At 43.5% G+C, this 14,799-nt stretch overlaps 1 protein-coding gene across 5 annotated transcripts in view; it reads left to right on the forward strand.

Annotated features, from left to right (window-relative positions):
- QTGAL (queuosine-tRNA galactosyltransferase) overlaps positions 1-14,799 on the forward strand; it is a 316,692-nt gene that overhangs the window by 250,131 nt on the left and 51,762 nt on the right. For all 5 annotated transcript variants that reach the window (XM_090061106.1, XM_090061107.1, XM_090061104.1 and 2 more), the window contains one exon: positions 5,612-5,736. In XM_090061106.1, the coding sequence (XP_089917232.1) occupies positions 5,612-5,736 (125 nt within the window). The remainder of the gene's footprint in view (positions 1-5,611; positions 5,737-14,799) is intronic.

Genomic DNA, 14,799 nt, shown 5'->3' on the forward strand with positions numbered 1-14,799 from the left:
CTTCAGATAATGGAGAATGATCACATCCCATGGTAAATTGCCCCAATTGTTAATTACCCTAATCATTAAATGCAGTTTAGAGATGAGGTGTATTTTTTATCTGGCTTCAGATTCTGCCTATAGGTTAGTTGACTGACACTGCAACAGCCATGTGTGTTCCCATTAGCAATGGCAGCAATACTAAAAATCACGTTTTCTGTTCCTGAAAGAAGAAACTGAACATTTGGACCCGGTTTGGCCTTTGAATTCTGTCTCAGTGGTTTAAAGGCGGAGACTGAGGTAGGACTTGGGCAGCCTCCACTCCTCCATACTCCTGCCTAGGTGTCCTCATCAAAGGTCTTGGTTTGTTAGTCGCAGGACTCTGTACAAGTCGATTCATCAGGCATCTAACTAGACCTCTTATGTGGCCAAACTGTGGCTCCGGAGTCCAAGCTTCTGAGTCCAAAATGAGTAATGTCATCACTGTAAGCAGTCACGTCACATGATGTGATGTAATGGCTATGGAAGCTGGTCACCATGTGCTTGTGCAAAGATTCAAGGAGACGCATTAACTTCTGAAGAGCCACATGTGGCTCTGGTGCCACTGGTTGGCCACCCCTGATCCAGAGGATCGATAGTTGCCTACTGCTAGGAACTTAAGTTTTGATTGAGTATAGTATTACCAGTGTGTTTGTTTTTTTTCAGGTTGTGTAATACATATATGCCACTTTTGATGCAACCCCAGTGTAACACTACTTCTGCAGTAGTTTGTTGTTTCAGGTACACAGGCTACCATGTAAAGTGTGGAGTCTAAAAATCTGACAGTAAAATTCTGCTAACACTGAAGTCAGACAAAAGTTCCTTTGCCAAACTGTCTTTCACTTAGCACTTTGAGATTCCTCTAAGAATTGATAGAAATTTGGCTTGCTCTGCATCCAGCCTTTGCCATCCCACCCTTATCTGTATGGGTCAGAAAAAGTATTCCATTTGATAGACTGATTTTTCTGGACAGTTCTGATCAAGAGATTTGCCTAGCTCTTCCTCATAATGCTGATATTATTTGTACATTAATCATGTACTTGCAGTAGTATTTTACCCATATTCTCTTATTCTTTCTTTGTCTTCTTAGATTGGCCTGTAAAATCTATGGGGTTTTTTTAAAAAAAAGGTAATTTTGGGTGGTTGACTTCTTTCAACTGGAGAGTCCTCTGGGTAAGGTAAATCCCTTCCACCACAAGGAGAGAAGAGGTTCTTCCACCACCGTCTCCTCTAATAGCTGCAAAAAGGAAGAGAGGGAATGTCACTGATGGGTGAGGAGGAAGGGTATGGCTCAAAGATAAAGTGGAAAGTATTAGGCAGGTGAGAAGGTGGGATCCTGATTCCCCATTAGCAGAAGTCATTTTAGCTATTATCATTACGCTTCCTTCTGGAGCTGTCTGGACCTCCCTATGAGAGGCCAGGAATGCCGGGTGTCCAGACATAGAAGCTTAAGCATTTTTGAGGGCATCAAGCACGGCAACAACAGGGAAACCATGGATAGCTGTGCTAAGCAGAATCCTGGGCTAGTGCATGCCAGTACCCTTTGAGTCCTACTCCCTTTCCCTGCAATTTACAGCTTCCCTCTGTGCTCAGCTTTGTGGCAAAGTGGGACTCCCTGCCTAGCCACAGTACTAGGGTCCCCACTTGCCTTTGGGCACACCCTCCACTTGACTCACCTGCCATGCCTTGTTCTTAATTAAGATGCTAATTAAGGTGGGAGGCTGTCCATTCATGCCCTGATGACGGGGGCACTATCTGCAGCTCTGTACCTCCCCTACACTGTAGCTCATGCCTCACAGATGACATCCAGGTGGCAATATGCCCCCTGCCTACAGCTGGAACAAGCTTAGGCCTGTTGTCAGGACACTCAGTCACTCACTCTCTAGCGTCAACAACTTATTCTGCCTTGCTCCCTCTTGGAACCAGCGCCTTAGGCCATTGGCTTAGCTAGTCCATTCCTCAGGTGACAGACGTACCGTCTTTGGGCCTCTCCTGTGACCCTAACCGGGGTAGTGGCCAGCCAATTACCTGACCCGGTCTAAGTTTGTTCAAGCCCCTTCTGGGGGCAACTCATATATATAACATACTGGGCCCTCACCCCTCTGGGTCTTCTCCCCCTCCCTTGGGGCTCCTCCACATCTCTGCCCCCCTCTCTCAGGGCCATGGGGTCTCCCTCCCCCGGTGGGCTCAGGTGGCCACAGCCGTGCCTAGCCCCAACTCTTCCTCCTCGGGGTCTTGCACCCCCAAGTGGCCATAGCCACGCCTGGACTCCCACTACCTCCAATGTTACCAGACCCACCCAAAGGTGAGGGCTAGGGGTAAGGCACTCCTACCCACCTTTCACCAGGATGATAACTGGCCTGGCATTTCCTGGGGGCTTCTGTACCACTGAGAGCCCCACCAGGCCACCCACTCCCAGCAGGTCAGGACCAGGAGCCTCCTAGTCATCCCCTACAGCTCCTCCCTTACCTCCAGGATGTTATGGAGCCTTGCAGCCAGACAGTGTTACTGCCTGCCCTTCCAGTAGGAAACTCATCTGTTTATATGGGTGGCCCAAAATCTAAAATGGCCACCACAACCAAGCACCTGCTGGCTGCTTGGCTCTGGTCTTAAAGTGGTAGGCACCAACAGTGCCCTGCCACTAACACCACCACTGATTTTGAGATGAATGTAAACGGTGGCCTGCCCAAGCTTCCTGTTCCCTTTGCAGTGACCTTACCCATCTCCCCAGCTGAGCCACCACCGCCCTGTTGTGTGTTCCAGTTGGAGACCCTGCTGCAGTCAGTTTTCAGGGCCCCTCCATGCACCCACTCACAGTGCATTGTGTTCATATGGCAGCGGTCAGTAGTGTAACTAAGATGGGGTGAGGCAGGGGGCCTGCCACAGGCACTGGCTATGAGTGGGCACCAGGATCCCTTTCCACTGGGAGTCTTTGCCATGGTAGGGGAAGCCCTGGCCACAGAAGCTGGGCAGCAGTGCAGCAGTGAACTAAACAGTGTATCTGGGATTTAGGGGGTGAGTGAAGGAAGCAGAATGGTGCTCCCCACCCCAACCCCAGATGCTCAGTGAGTGCCCTATACCACTGGCAGCCGTGCCCCATTCAGAAAGGAATACTTTAACACAGAGACATTTTGAAGGAGAACTAGGTGTTCTGTAATTCAGTTCCTAAGTACACAGTGTGCTTTGATCAAGCAATAATCCAGTTCATCAGTGTAAATTTGTTATGGGAACTGAATCTACCAAGATGCTTATCAGTGCAAATCCTAGATGTGTGTATATGACAGGAAAACAAAATCAAATGTACGAAAAAGTTAATTGAAGAATTAGTCGCACTTGAAGTAAGACACATACTGCATACACAGTGCTCTTTAGGGTGGGGAGAGCCAGTCACGTATCCCAGTAAAATTTACATTATGTTTGAACACAGATGTAAATTATAGGAGACCAGGAACAGATAGACGTATAGCTGCCCTAGGGTAATAATAAGCCCTATTACAGCACATCACTCAGCACCTATTACCCACATACTCAGAGGGGTGCTGAGTATGTGGGTATAACATGGATATAAACATTATACATCTACACCCTGAACTAGGCACCAGCACTTTTAACTGCCATTAACTGCTTGCAAAGGGACTTTAACGGCACATCAGATTTTCGTCACATCAGATTTTCAGCACATCTGATCCAGGGGGCACACAGATCCCAGGGGGCACATGGATTCCCCCCCACCGTTCATGAGTCCCCAGTCAGGGGAAGAGGCAGGAAGCAGTAGTTGGCTGCTCATCCCCTCCCTTCTCAGTCTGTGGGAGGGGAGAGGAGGGGAGCAGTAAAGCAGTGCCTGGCACCGTCTCCATTCCACAGTGCCCCTGGTCTTGGGAAGGCTCAAGAGGCAATGGCAAGTCAAGGCCTCTGTGATTGGAAGTAGTCCAGCTGCAAGGAAATGCACCCCTCCACCTTCACCAAACCAGGTTCCCCTGGTCTGGGGAAGGCATAAGGAAACTGCTGCTCAATTCAAGCCATCAAGCAAAAGCACACAGGTATTCGTCTGTGTGAGAGAAACTCTCACAGGGGAGATCTTCCAGGTGTTAAGCTGGAGTTTAGGATAGAAGCAGGCTCAATCTCCCAGCTCAGTCATTTTGGGAGTGTCTCGAGTTGCAGAGTCTGGAACAATGTCTCTTTCTAAGTTCCCTCCAAACCCAGATGGGTTTGGATTGCATGTTTTGGACCTGTTCTGTATTGTGCTGTGTTCTCTTCCATAGCTGCTTACTCCCGGCCTGGTCATAGCTAGACTTAAGTGTGGTGAAATGAAGAACAAACACTAAGCTGCATTAGTACATTTGGGAGCTAGAGAGCTGGAAAGAATCACAGAGTAAATCCAGCTGCCTACATAAAGAATCCTCCTTATATTTACTGCATCCTAATTCTTCCTCTTACTTCAAGGCACTATATTTCCCATTTTTCTCTTCCCTTAGATACCTTTCCTTCCACACATGCTACTGGCAGTGAAAACCTACATGAGGGGTTGGGTCCAAGTTCATTAAAAATTATGTATTGATTTTTTCTTAACTCGAGCATGGGAGCTGTGGTACTAGGTGTAATATTTTAGGTAGTACCTTTATTATTTTTCCCATAGAAATTAAATGCATACAATAAATAAGGTTTATGGTTGTTTCCATGTCCATGACTTTGCCTGCTGTGATAGTTAATATAAACGTTCCCATCCCCTGCCCCCGATATTTTGTGGTTTGCATTTCTGTTATGTTGCTGCTGCATATTTTACTTGATGCCTCGGTCAAATACCGTGTGATTACTCCTGGCTGTTTAAACCATTTTTTCTTTGCATGATAGATTTGTAATACTTCTCACAAACAACGGGTGGGAGGAGAGAAACACACAATATTTAAGAGATATGATTGCTTGGCAATTATGTGTGTTGACCATATTTTACTTTAATTTTTCAAGTGGCTAAGTATAAACAGATGCTGCTTTTCCACCCCCTGTAATGACATATGTTATATCGCCTTGTTTTTTAAAGTGGATTTATCACTTTTTGTATGGCTGACTTGTAATAGAATACTAGTGGACCATAGTAATGGCTCTTTGATACCCTATCTTAGCTGCAGACATTTTTTAATAAGTTCTGCAGTGTTCTCTCTAGCCATGTTGAAGCTTCTGATTCATTCCCTGAAATAAGTCTAGACAGCTTATCCCGAACTCATTGCTCTGCAAATCAGGTTAGTAGTCTTGTGAGCATTCATAACAGACCTGAGGTTTCCTAGATTCTGGTGCTTCAGGAATTCCTGGAGAACAGCCTTTGGTCACAGTGCTTCAGCTCTGTTGTTTCTCATCCAGCTGAAACCAGAAACCAATTAATGAAAATTAAAGGGTAGGAAGCACTGATTTCATTTGTCTCCTAACACCTCCAAACTTCAGATCATTTTGAGACACAAGTAAAAGCTTGCCTCTCATTTTACTGATCCTGATTCACCTGTCCCTTGTGGGACCAATGAGAATATTTGAGTGTGAGCCAAAGAAGAAATTGTACCTGTGTAAAAAACTCTTGTGGTTTGAACGAATGCCTCTCTTTCAGGGCATCCCAGAAGACTTACTGTTCTTTTATAAACATGTCCAAAAAGGCGGCGGAGTCTTTCGAGTGGACCAGTGCCTCCTCCTGTATCGCTACCATCCCCAGGCTGCAACTCATTCTGTCCTAGAGTAAGACATGTTTTTATAATACAATCAAAGCTGTTTGGTGTCAGGATGCCATGAGGGGAGGTGTTTAATCTTTCTCAACTGTCAGTGGTCAAGAATGTGAATTTTTACCAAAAGAATGAAATAACACTTGTTTACCTTAGCACGCATGAGTGAACAGAGTGAAAGTGAATAGCTATAGTCATGCCTCAGTGTTATAAAAATGTGGAGAGCATAACACAACCTGCTGGTAACATATTGGAAGAAACAAGATGCTCTCACTTTTTTTCTTTTTTTACCATAACCCTACTTTGAGGAGAGCAGTGGAGTGGTAATGTTGAGGCTGTGGGTATCTCTTCCACTCATTTACCGCACCCGGAAGAGCCATGCTGAGATACTGTGCTTGCTACCTACTGGACTGTAAGTGCATAAGCAGCCATGGCCTGTCTTAGTTGGGCACAGTAACTGAGCTGCATAGATATAACCTGCAAAACAGGTAACTTGGATATCTTTAGTCTGAATCTTGTCACTTATTCACTGTGTATCCTTGCCCAAATTACTTAATCTCTTTGTCTCAGTTTAACCATATGAAAAATGGGGAGAATTGTAACTAAACAGTAGAAATCCTAATTGTTTTGTCTTTGTAAAGTACTTTACAAAAGTACACATGATACAAAAGTACACATGATAGCTACTGAGATCCTCTGACAATAGGTACCATGCATAAATGTGAACCGTTATAGGAATGGGACACCCTTTACTGACCTTTGAGAACCCGGGTTATTGTATTCTGTTTTTACAGTGGACTTCCTCTGTGAAAATAAATTTTGTAGAAGTGCTCTTCCCTTGATATGCTCATTTTGCCCTTTAAAAGCTCTCTCTCCCACTTGTTAGTTCTGCAGGGTCGGCATGGGTTACAGGAATAAACTAGGTTACTTCTTTCCCTTTTCTTTCTTTGCTAATAAATGGTTATCTAACTAAATGATTTCCTTAGTGACACCTCTTCCTTCACTGTCACTGCAGTGAGGACCTTCAGTAAACTATTTTATTGTTAATACATGAGACAGAATGAGGTTTCCACCTGGTACATCTACATACGTGCTTTACTGTGGAGTTGACTAAATAATTCTACAGTTAAGCATCACAGTCTACACATGCACTTAAATTAGGGCGCAGTAAATTAATTAACTTGACCATAGGATAGTACTGTCTGGGATAAGTACTCTCCTATAGCAGCGCAATTATATATGCTTAAATGCATGTGTAGACTGAGTGGATCTGTCTGAGGCATGAAAGTGCGACAGTGTGGAGGCTCCCTGATTCCTAGCTCTGTACTGTAGGACCCTTGTGCCCTAGCCAGCCCTTCTACCACCACCTGGAGCTCAGGGTTGACCCCCCAGATCCCCTGCTGGCTCAGGGCTGCTCCACCCTGGCTTTAAATGCTACCGTCCAGGGTACATGTGAAGATGCTGCACTCAGGAGCAGCCAACTCTGGTGCGAACTGCCCTGGAGTTTATTGCTATATGCTAATTGCATGTGTAGATGCACCCACTCAGTCAGTCTTAGCTGCGTAGGCTATTCAGGAATAATTAGTAAAACCAAAACCATATTTTTGCATGTGTATATTAACTGGATGGTATGCTCGTGTCTCATGCTATTATAGATTTTAATATAAATAATAAACTATGAAATACTAAAGCAGATAAAAACATTACATGCCTTTTCTAGGCAAATCTAGGTCAGATAACTATAAGAAAGAAATCATTCTTTAAAGGGTGGTTTTTCCTGTTGTGTGTTGTGACCATTTTGGCAGTTGCTTACTAAATTCAGCCATGCACTCTGGGATGCTAAAACTCTTGGAAGATGGCTGCTCGTTTCTGTGGGAAAACATCTTATTCTTGGAAATGACCTTGTTCTGAATTTACTGCAAGCTGTTGCTTATTCAGATGTGCAAGGTTGTGTGGCACAGGCATCCTGGATTACAGCATTCACTTAGAATGTGGAAATGCTCTAAACTGTTTCAGATGTGCAGTTTGGGTATCCAAATTGGCATCTTTCTTGTCTGATTTTCAGCAGTCTGGCTTGCTATTCTTCCCGTTGGCTCTTTTTTCATTATTCTTCTTGTTGATTTGTGTGAGTTTTTTAACATGAGGTTGAGTAATAACTTTGTTTCTGGGACCGTTACCCTCTTTTGTTCCTAAGTTGTACATGATTTTAGCCATTGCTTGATACTGACGAACTCAAGTCACGTTCTTGTGAAAAAAGTGAAGATTAGCAGTTCATTGGATCTCTGACCTTATAGGATCTTATTAATAAGGATCTTAACAATTTCTTCACACTCTCCACCAGCTCGTTTAGTAGTTCTGTTACATTTCTTTTAAAAGCCCTTTTTTGAGCCAGGTGATTTCCTCAAACAGTATTGTACATCTCTCCATCCTTTTATAATGATCAAAGTAATTAATTAACTAACAATATAAAATTTGTCACAGAAATAACGCCTATGAATTCTCTAGGTGAGCATGAATTGAGTCAGTAAGCTATGAAACAAAAATACTTCTGTCTTTCCAAAACCAAAAAATAGTTATGAGAGGTGATATATAAATAATAAAAAATATGTTTCCCTTTAAACTCACACTTCAAAATTAAGAAATACAACTTGATAAGATGAAAAATATGGTTTGTTTGTATTAAGGTGTGTCACCTAATCTTTCAACAAAGTTAGCAATCAATTAACATTTGAGTGGGCTTATCCAAATGTATGAGAGCCTTTTATACCCTCCAGGGAAAAAAACAACATAAATGTAATTTTGCAACTCACAACTTGTTAGCAAACCCCCCCCCCAACTGATTGGCTAATGGCAGGCAGTTCTTTTTATCTGATGATGTATAAAGGTAGTCATTAATGGTTTTCTGGTCTTTTCCCATGATTGTAGAATAAATGACTGGAGGGTGGAAGTATCTGTGAAGTAGAGAAAAAGTTTACTCCCAGCGTCCTGTATGCTAGAGGCATCAGAGTATGTTATTAAGTATTTTGGGCATGTGACGTTGGGATCCAAGTGAAGCAGAGTATAACTTTGTGTTAGAAGTCTTGTTCTCATTACACTGACAACTGAAAAACATGACAAATGTAAATTCTGTGAATGAGCAACATAGTTTTCTCAAAGTAGTTCTTCAGTTTTTCGGTAGAATTTAATAACTAAAAGTCTGTAAAATCTTATGTGCTGGATCTCGGAGATACAGACAGTTTTAGCTTACGTTGCAGCTTACATGTTTGAGCTGTGTATATGTTATGACACAAAACCAAGATTGACTAATCTAATGCAATATGGGAGGTAGCTTTATAAGAAACATAAAAAACATAGCTTTTATCTTGCTAAGGGGAAGAAAATTAATTATCCATAAAACAACTTAATTTTGTAATAAAATCAGTTTAGTAAAAGATAAAAGAAATCAAACAGCTACAATTGGCCTTTTATTGCAGTTTTCCATGCAAATACTATATTGGGGGGATGGCTAGTTGTATCTTTTTTCACTTACAAATTTTCCATTTTTTGGTCAAAACAAATGAAAACTTTTTTTTTTCCAACAAAAATGACAAAATTCTGTTCTGGAAAAAAATTATATGTATTTATATATTCCTGTGAGGTAACATTTTTCCATTTGGTGGCAAAAGCAATGTTATCTTTTTGTGAAAAAAATATCCCCAAAACTTGAAGCATATCTTCCAAAAATGTAACTTGGACTTTAAATAAATATTATTTCCTTTGAGTATTCATTTTTTTCAGAGTTTCTGAAGAAGCAGGGTTGGGTTTTGTAATGCAGAAACATGCATTAAAGCCCAAAGCAAATGGAGTGTTTGTTCCTGGTATTTTGCATATGAAGAATGGGCTTAGCTTTATAGTGCTAATTCTGCACCCTTGAAAAGCAATAAGTGGATATAATTTACATGACCTACCGAAGTAGGGGTTTCAAAGATACAGCCTGTGGAGCCCTGTCATCCAGCCCATGATGGGTACTGCCTGTAGGTCTCAGACTGGTCCCATGGGCTGCATGTGGCAGATACCTTTCTCAACCCCATACACTGTATGTGGCACTTGCAGCCAGTTTGGTGTGCACTGCATGTGGCATGCGATACCATTTTGGGGCATGCAGTATATGAAGGGTGTGGGGCCAGTCCAGGGTGCAGACTCTATGCAATGCCCATGGCAGATTGGTCCTGCATACCGGATCTGGAACACAGAGCCAGTCTGGCGCACAGAGTGGCCCCACGTCCCTCATTCGACCTGTGGGACTCAATGTGTTTAATATCCCTGTACTAAAGTAATCCGGTTTCAGGTGCCATAGATTTGCTGTGCTTTCCAAGAAAAAGAAGAGAGTATTCAGTATGTACCATGCATGGTTAGTTTCTTGAGTGGTTTTCCAGAGCAAGGGGCCTCATTTCAGTGATGATCACAGGTTTGGTTACCTCATTTCCCACGTCACTATATTCACTGTAAAATAAATAAAAAGAAAAGCAGAATGTATTTTTGTAGAGCTGAAAGAAAGATGAGGTCAATTATGTTTTAATTTTCACTTCCATTTCTGCATTTGGCAATTTAATTACCATTGGAACTAATGACCTCATTAGGGTCTTTAAAAGCAAATGACATTAACATTTGATGGTCTGTGTCTTTGCTTAATAAGCCTTTCATGAAAAAGAGGCCACAATACAAACTCTGCCTCAGTCAATGACCCGTGACCTGAAGATGAACTTGGACCGTAATAGAACCTATTAACAGTACAAATGTAGTAACTTGATGGAACATTGGAGTCCAGCAATTAAATGAAGTTCATGTGAAGTTCAGCGGCACAACAAAGAAACAACCAGTTCATCCACCAGTATGTCTGTAATATTCAACAGAGAATGGGCTTGATCTGGAAGGTTCAGATCAAGTTCTAAATTTCCCCCAAAAGAGTTGCGATGAGGGATCTTGGACCCTGAGTCCAAGATTAAGTCAGCTGAGATTCACCTCTAATGTAAGCCCCTCTGAATCTCTCCTGTGTAAAAAGTCACAGAAATCAAACTCACGCCTGAATAACTCTTGTCTTCCGAAGATCAGTTTTATTGGATCCTTGATGCATGTTCAGACCAATGGATGTACAGATGTCCTTAGACTGATGGTGCTACAGGAGCCACACATCCAGCAGTACTATTTTTGCTTCCTTACAGATGTCAGGCCAAACTAGCAAAAGGCTCATGGTTGTTGTCTCTTCAAAGCACTTGCAGTACATGTTGTTTTTTTGCTCTGTTGATTCACTTGCATGACCTCATCCATTGGAGGTCAAACAATATGGAAGAGAAATTAACACTGCACAGAGAAGCGTTTAATCATATGGCTTTTATTATTATGTGGCCTGTCATTTCAAAATAGGAAGATGCTGTATCGAGCAGATGTGCCCTGACTCCTGCATTCATCCAGTGGGTCACTGTACATTCTAACACAGAGCTTTATTGTTGAATTATTTGTGTGGCTGGCATGGTAAGAGCTGCTTAGGGGAAAACGAACATATTTTATACTTATATGTACCCTCTACATGAATGACCCCACTTCACTCCTGCAAAATTTTGGCTTCTCTTCTTCTCTGCACAAGCATCTAATGCCTACGGAAAGGCCAGGGCAAGAGATGTCTTGGGAAGATTATGAAAGAAAGAGGAGTAATTCTCCAAACTGAAAAAACTAACATTTTTCTGTGAAGTGACAAGAATATAAAGAAAACAGGAATAAAGTACAATTCACAAATTTGCCTCAAGTTCACTAGCTTGAATTCAAACCTGAACTTCTACAAGGTTCCAGGGGTATTTTGATCCAGACTTTTGGTTGAGACCCATCTCTTATAAATTGAGCACAAGCTTGGAAATATAAATTGAGCACAAGCTCGGAAATGCAACTCAATGCCACTGGGAAAGAAGTATCTATCTATCTAGCTTAATCCTTTCCGTCATGGGTGTAGAACAGGCAGCCATGATCTGGCAGTAACTGAGCATAATGATACCTTCCAGTTTTTACTGGTGGCTATGAACATGTAATGAAAAGCCTGAAAATAACTGTGAGAGAATCTTTTGTGGGAGGTGGTTTATACAACTAAAACAACTTCTCCTAGTTTCATTTGTTTCAGGTATTTCTTTAATTGCTCTTTACAAGTTGCTACAGTTCCCTTCTGTTGCACCTGCACTGGCTCTTGAAGTCTGGGAAAATGGCATTCCCTTATTCCCTAAGGCAGGAATCCCAACTACTTGTTCTGGGAACATCCCAATATAGGAGGCAAGCTAGGTGAACCGGAAACCTGAAGGGGATAACTGAAATTATCTAGCTTTTGACACTCCTTAAGCTACATCTTGCTCAAGTGGATGAGATGCATTGTCTGTTCAGTGTAGGCTTTCATGAAAACCAGCTCTGCATTCATCAGTTTAATTAAACGTTAGTCTCACATTTCTCTTCCGCCAACTCATACCTGCTTGATGTTCATCCATATGACAACCTCAGGATGTTTAAAAAAAAAAAAATTCCAAGGTTATGCTTCACAGTGCATGTAGCCCCGTTTTGTAGAAATAGGGAAATCTGACATTTCCCTATTTGTCTTTTTTGCTGTGGAGTATGGCATCTATGCAGAAAAGATGGTTATTGATCATGCATCTTCAAAGATGCCTGAATAATGATCTTTCATAAACTATGATGTCAGCAAAAGAGATCAGAAGTTTTATATGTATTCATTTCATGTACACAGCTCAAAATACTCAGTAGAAAAAAAAATGGTATTGACCATTTACTGAAGACATTTCTCATGGCCATATAATAACCCCATTAATTTGAAATCTAATGCACTTGGGATCTCCTAAATTTAATATTGATGCCATTCATATACTTCTTTATATTACTTTAATTAATTATTGCTGGTGCAGTGTGTTACTTGGTGGGGCTCCTCCATCCAGGAAGATACCACTGAATAGGTACAGGGATTCCCCAAAACAAGGGAACTCTGCACAGTAAAGAGCACTACTTTCTGGATCCCCTGATCCTATTGGTCCCTTAAGCCTCAGTCTTTCCATAATCTCCCTGTACTCCCTCTCTAACCTACCACTTTCCTTCACATCATCAAAATTTGCCTTCTGTCCTTCTTTCTTCTCCTTTTTCCTCCATTCAGTAAAAGTACACCAGAGGTGGGCAAAATACGGCCTGCAGGCCATAGCTGGCTTGCCAGGCCATTCTGTGTGGCCTGCAGAGCCCCATCCAAAAAGCAGTTACCATGGCTGCCCCTTCAAAGCCAACAGGAGGTGGGCTTTCAGAGGCCACATGCTATTTGACCATGTGGGCTCTGTGCATCCAACTCAATGGAGCTCCCAACACACCATCTGGGTGCAATAATGCATGACTGGACAGATGATGAGTGGAGAGGGGACCTCCTGCCTGCAGGAGTACAGGATGAGTGTGGGGTTTGTGGGTGTATGTGGGTGGGTGTGGGCCTCTCCGCCTTAGTGCACAGCCCTCACTGCTTGCTGCAGCACTAGCAGTGGGTGCTGGGCCCTTGGGGCATTCCTGGCCTGCTGCAGGCAGAGCCCACCAGCTGAATCCCAGGAACTGCATGTAGAGGCATGGAGCCTGCCTGGCCCATCACACTGGCATGCACCTTCAACCCAAACCAAGCTGGCTTCATGCCAGCACATAGGGATTATGGCACTGCTGGCAGGAACTGTGTGCCATCAGGTCAGGCTAGTCCAACTCCATGCCTCCACATGGGGCTTCCAGCATTCCAGTGGAGAGCTGCACGTAGTGGCACAGAGCTTGCATGGGCCAATGGCACATGATTTCCCATGGTTCCCAGTCCATGCACCATCAGGCCAGGTGGACTCCATGCCTCTGCGTGTCTTCCCACTGGAGTGCTGGAAGCCCCATGTGGAGGTATGGAGTTGGTCTGTCCAAAATGATGTGCAGATCCCACCTGCCATGCTGGGAGCCCCACATGCTGGCACAGAGCCAGACTGGTCTGGTTCAAAGGCACACATCAGCAGCCCGAGTCAGCTGGGCTCCAAACCACCATGTGCAGCTCCCAGGATTCAGCCAGAACTGCATGTCATTGGGGGGCTCTGCCTGCCATAGGCCAGGAGTGCCCCAAAGGCCTGCCTCCTGCTGCTGCTGCTGCTGGCAGCAAAGGCTCTGTGCTATGTAGTGAACATGTAGTGAGGCGGCCCATACTGACCCACAAACCCCACACCCACACACACTCACAGACCTCCCTACAAACCCCACGCCCACCTACACACACATCCACACCCTTAAAATTTTGTGATTTCATTACATACTCCCTTTTCCAGGTCATTGATGAGAATGTTGAGCAAAACTGGATCCTTGGGCAACACACTGTTGACCCTCCTCCATGTGAACAATGACCATTTATCCCTACCTTTTGAGCACGTCTATGTGTGATTCTACATTGCCACAGCAACGCATTATGGTGATGTAACATCCATGGGTGTCTACATATGACCAGCAGATACTTCACTGTAGCAGTGCACTCCCCCTTTATAACACGCTGCTATGGCAAAGTAGCTGCTAAAAATAACCCTGCATTGCATGTATGGTTCAGCAGGAGCAGTTACTGCTCTGTGTTATGGTACTCCCAAAAAGTACTAAAGCATGACATAGTAACAACATCACTATAGGGCAATGTGTAGACGCGCCCTTTGTTTCCTATCTTTTAACCAGCTTTCTGTACACAAAAGGCCTTCCTAGGGGCCGACCAAATTCATGGCAGGAATGGGGTGCGCGGTGGCTCCTTTAATCCTGCGACTCCACCACTGATTGGCAGAGGGGCCCCACTGCTCGCTGCTTACTCCTGATCAGCAGGAAGGCAAAAAAAAAAAACAGTTTTAAATGTGGCACCATTTTTGCCTCTCACTGCTGATGGCCCTGGCAGCCATGCTGTCTGTTGCTGAGCGGCTGGGAGGCAAAAACAACACTATATTTAAAACCACAGCTTTTGCCTCCCCACTGATGAGGAGTGAGCAGCAAATAGTGGGTGGGGGGTGCACAGGGGAGGCTGTAAAATAAA

This window comes from Crocodylus siamensis, chromosome 8, assembly GCF_052110815.1.
Source record: "Crocodylus siamensis isolate JL-2025a chromosome 8, ASM5211081v1, whole genome shotgun sequence".
Lineage (NCBI taxonomy): Eukaryota > Metazoa > Chordata > Crocodylia > Crocodylidae > Crocodylus > Crocodylus siamensis.